General features: G+C 40.5%; 1 protein-coding gene across 1 annotated transcript; it reads right to left on the bottom strand.

Annotated features, from left to right (window-relative positions):
- Positions 1–1457: 1457 nt before the first annotated feature.
- Positions 1458–4267, bottom strand: LOC102262555 (zinc finger protein 729; the record flags this gene model as incomplete). The annotated part of the gene is made up of 2 exons (XM_014536831.1): positions 1458–1645; positions 2096–4267. Coding segments are annotated over 2 exons (2211 nt in total), but the record flags the coding sequence as incomplete, so codon positions are not given.
- Positions 4268–5311: the final 1044 nt, after the last annotated feature.

Genomic DNA, 5311 nt, shown 5'->3' with positions numbered 1-5311 from the left:
TGGGATCAAAGGGGAGGCAGACAAACAACTGCTCACTCTGAAAGAAGGTTCGCCGAGAGAAACCACTGCACTGAGAAATGATGGTGTCCCCTACACACAAGGAGGCCAGGGATAAGTATTCTGAGATGTTAAGGGACTGGGAGGAAACGCATAACTGCAACCATGGAAACAAGAGCTGCAGCTGAGGCACCCTGGGCCTCAGACTGTACCTGCTCCAGTGAGGGCTGCACATCAGTGGTAGAGAGTGTGTCTGACGCTGGAGAAAATAATAGTTAAAATCCAGCTCCTTGAATCTGACTTCATTTCTCTGACATTGAGCTTTTTCAGCAATTTGATATGGGCCGCACCACAATGAGACCTGAGTGGCACAGCACCTGCCTCCCTGCAGCAGAGTCAGCAGCTTCTTATAGGTCCCATTTCTCACTAAAATGCACCCAAAGACAAAGGTGCTTGCGGGCATTGGGGGAGTGAGGAGTGCCTGCCTGGGAATGTCTCTGCAGGGAGTGGCTGGAGTTGCTGGAGCCAAGGCAGGCTGCAGGCACAGCTGCGTTACACAAGTGGACACCTTTCCACTGGACCTTCTCCAATAGCTCCGGCATGGGGACATACCTCATACTTGTTTTTCACAGGAGGAAACTGACTTAGACCAGCAGAAGGGGTTATGTCATTGTAAGTCCCATTGATAACAAAGAATTGAAATTCAAATCTAGGATGCCTGATCCAGGGCAAAGGGTGTCTGATCACTGCCCATTTATTTCCCGCTGCATTGGCTTTGGGACTCTAAACACCCTGCCCAACCAGATGCCCTCTGGCCTTCCTGAGAGAAATGTTCCAACGCAAGAATCTCCATGACAGGAGACAAGGAAAATGCAGAAGAGGACAAAGCAAGGGCTTAGTGCAGGATCAAATGACTGGTGTTCTGAAAGTAATGGATAATGTTAACACTGCAGGTTAAAATTAAAAATGTTCATTGCACAGGGCATAGCATTTAAAAAGTAATGAATCACCCATCTGGTATGAACCAGTGCTTGAGCTTCAACTCGTGACAAAGGGTCCTTGGTTAGATTCCCAGTCAGAGCCCATGTCCGGATTGCAGGTTCTATCCCCAGTAGGGTATGGAGGAAGCAGTGATCAATGATTCCCTCTCATCTTTGATGTTTCTTTTCTTTCTTAAAATAAGGAACTCAATTTTCTTTAATTTTTAATTGATTTCACAGAGGAAGGGAAAGAGTCAGAAAGATAGAAACATCAACGATTAAAGAGAATTAGTGATAAGCTGCCTCCTGCAAGCCCCATATGATGCTCTAGCAGGAGCCCATGCATGTGCGCTGAGGGGCAATGGAACTGTGACATTCTGGTTCACAGGTCGACTGAGCCACATCACCTGGCTATTATTGTTTCTTTCTCTCTCTCTCTCTCTCTCTCCACCTCCTTTGGTCTATGTATAGTGGTCGGCAAACTCATTATGCAACAGAGCCAAATATCAACAGTACTTCTTCAAAATAGACTCGTCCAGGCCAAAAACATATGAGATTTTAACAAAGATACAGACTCAACAAGTACACTTCTGGGAAAGGGTCACCATAAATTCGTAGAAAAAATACAATCAAACAGTGAAGCAGCACAACAAATGTCTCAAAAAAAAGTTTAAATGAATTATGATTGACTGAACAAATTCTGTATCTTAAAAAGTGCAACATAATTAGAGAGTGATTCAACATAAAAACAAATACAACAAATAAAACACTTATGGGAACTTTACATAATGTAGGTGATTAAATGTAGGAAAAACAATTCAGAAAAATGAGGATTCATAAATTTTCTTGTACTAATGTTAAGCCCTAACTAAGAAACTACATTTCCTACACATCTAAGAAATTTCTCACATTTGGACTCATGTGCAGAGCGAATTTAGAAATTGGCTGAGAGATACCTCATATTAATTGCACTCATTATGGCTTTCCCCATTGTGAACTCTCTGATGATATAGGAGACCACTTCTGCCCTTATAAGATTTCCCACATTTAATACATTTATAAGGCTTTTCTCCAGTGTGAACTCTCTGATGATTTTGGAGACAATTGCAACCTGTAAAAGATTTTCCACATTCACTGCATTTATAAGGTTTTTCTCGCGTATGAACTTTCTGATGACGATGAAGGTTTTTCTTAGTGGTAAAAGATTTTCCACATTCACTACATTGATAAGGCTTTTCTTCTGTATGAACTCTCTGATGACGATGAAGGTGGGTCTTCGTGGTAAAAGATTTTTGACATTCACTGCATTGATAAGGCTTTTCTTCAGGGTGAATTCTCTGATGATATTGGAGACCACTGCTACTTTTAAAAGATTTCCCACATTCACTGCATTTATAAGGCTTTTCTCCAGTGTGAACTCTCTGATGATTTTGGAGACAATTGCAACCTGTAAAAGATTTTCCACATTCACTGCATTTATAAGGTTTTTCTCGCGTATGAACTTTCTGATGACGATGAAGGTTTTTCTTAGTGGTAAAAGATTTTCCACATTCACTACATTGATAAGGCTTTTCTTCTGTATGAACTCTCTGATGACGATGAAGGTGGGTCTTCGTGGTAAAAGATTTTTGACATTCACTGCATTGATAAGGCTTTTCTTCAGGGTGAATTCTCTGATGATATTGGAGACCACTGCTACTTTTAAAAGATTTCCCACATTCACTGCATTTATAAGGCTTTTCTCCCGTATGAACTCTCTGATGACGATGAAGGTGGGTCTTCGTGGTAAAAGATTTTTCACATTCACTGCATTGATAAAACTTTTCTCCTGTATGAACTCTCAGATGACAATGAAGTTCGGTTTTACCAGTAAAAGATTTTCCACATTCAGTGCATTGATAAGGTTTTTTTCCCACGTGAAATCTGTGATGATATTGGAGACCAGTGCTACTTTTAAAAGATTTCCCACATTCACTGCATTTATAAGGCTTTTCTTCTGTATGAACTGTCTGATGACGACGAAGGGCACTGCTCTCGGTAAAAGATTTTCCACATTCATTACATTGATAAGGCTTTTCTCCAGTGTGAACACTCTGATGATACCGGAGACCACTGCTGAATTTAAAAGATTTTTCACATTCACTGCATTTATAAGGCTTTTCTTCTGTATGAACTGTCTGATGACGACGAAGGGCACTGCTCTCGGTAAAAGATTTTCCACATTCATTACATTGATAAGGCTTTTCTCCAGTGTGAACACTCTGATGATACCGGAGACCACTGCTGAATTTAAAGGATTTTTCACATTCACTGCATTTATAAGGCTTTTCTTCTGTATGAACTGTCTGATGACGACGAAGGGCACTGCTCTCGGTAAAAGATTTTCCACATTCATTACATTGATAAGGCTTTTCTCCAGTGTGAACACTCTGATGATACCGGAGACCACTGCTGAATTTAAAGGATTTTTCACATTCACTGCATTTATAAGGCTTTTCTTCTGTATGAACTGTCTGATGACGACGAAGGGCACTGCTCTCGGTAAAAGATTTTCCACATTCATTACATTGATAAGGCTTTTCTCCAGTGTGAACACTCTGATGATACCGGAGACCACTGCTGAATTTAAAGGATTTTTCACATTCACTGCATTTATAAGGCTTTTCTTCTGTATGAACTGTCTGATGACGACGAAGGGCACTGCTCTCGGTAAAAGATTTTCCACATTCATTACATTGATAAGGCTTTTCTCCAGTGTGAACACTCTGATGATACCGGAGACCACTGCTGAATTTAAAGGATTTTTCACATTCACTGCATTTATAAGGCTTTTCTTCTGTATGAACTGTCTGATGACGACGAAGGGCACTGCTCTCGGTAAAAGATTTTCCACATTCATTACATTGATAAGGCTTTTCTCCAGTGTGAACACTCTGATGATACCGGAGACCACTGCTGAATTTAAAGGATTTTTCACATTCACTGCATTTATAAGGCTTTTCTTCTGTATGAACTGTCTGATGACGACGAAGGGCACTGCTCTCGGTAAAAGATTTTCCACATTCATTACATTGATAAGGCTTTTCTCCAGTGTGAACACTCTGATGATACCGGAGACCACTGCTGAATTTAAAGGATTTTTCACATTCACTGCATTTATAAGGCTTTTCTTCTGTATGAACTGTCTGATGACGACGAAGGGCACTGCTCTCGGTAAAAGATTTTCCACATTCATTACATTGATAAGGGACATGATTCCATACAATGATTTTCAAGACAAGTGAGTCAGACTCTCAAGAAATAGCTGTTATAAGAAAAAAAAAAAAGAAAGGAAGAAATGTCTGTTATATATAACATGGCCCACAAGGTCACTGAATGAGGAAAGTATCACCAAGGGAGGACAGAAGCATTGGCTGGCAAGAAAAGAAGAGAGGCAGGGTCTGCTCGTTAGTACTCCACAACTGGCTTCCTTTAGGACCTTTCATGCTGGCGATATGAGTCTGTGTTAAATAATTTCAATGTGCTCAAACCCATAAAATATCAATCATAGTAAAGTATGTGATGTTCAGTGTCAATATAATACGTGTGCGCTCTAAGGCTCTGCAGGCATGCAACAACACTGGAGTGCAGTAAAGCCGAGATGTGTGATAGAGGTAGAGGGGCAAAGTTTAGAGAGGTTCAGGTTATCCATGGGCTGGGAGTCCCAGTAGAATGATCACTATTAAAATTGAGTCATAGGCAAAGTGTCAACATTAAGCAAGAAGAATTAGAATTGGGTGAGGAGTGGGCAATGGTAACAAAACATTTTTGTTGTTGAACAAAATCGCTTCCTAGTTATGAATGTAACAAAGCCCAGGCGTGAAAACTGCCCACAAATCCCTTCACCAAGGCAAGACTGCCTCTGGGTCTACACTGTCATTGATAAAGTCATGTTTCTCCTGTGATGCACAAAAGATTTTGCCTCTTAAATCCAAGTTGAGCCACAACATGAGATAAATGATGCAAATCTTAAAAGACAAACTAAAACGAGGTATGGTCAGCACTGTGGTAGAACAACAAAGCACAAATGGGATCACAGGCAAAAGACCTATGTGAGTGACATCAGCAAGATGGCAGAATCAGAGTTAGAGAATCTTTCCCCATCCCAGAGTAAGTAGACAGCTATCCATGAAAAAAAATCCCACAGGAATTGGGAATAAGAGTACCATGAAGACGAACAGTAATACAGAATTCCAAATATGGACAACTGCATAGAAAGGATGACAGAAAACTGGTTGAGCAAACACATATGAAGATATCTAAGTTCAAAAAAGGGTTAATAACTAACTAACTAA

This window comes from Myotis brandtii, unplaced genomic scaffold (genome assembly GCF_000412655.1).
Source record: "Myotis brandtii unplaced genomic scaffold, ASM41265v1 scaffold1656, whole genome shotgun sequence".
NCBI lineage: Eukaryota > Metazoa > Chordata > Mammalia > Chiroptera > Vespertilionidae > Myotis > Myotis brandtii.
Note: the sequence above shows the minus strand (reverse complement) of the source record. Positions and strands in the feature narration are given on the sequence as shown.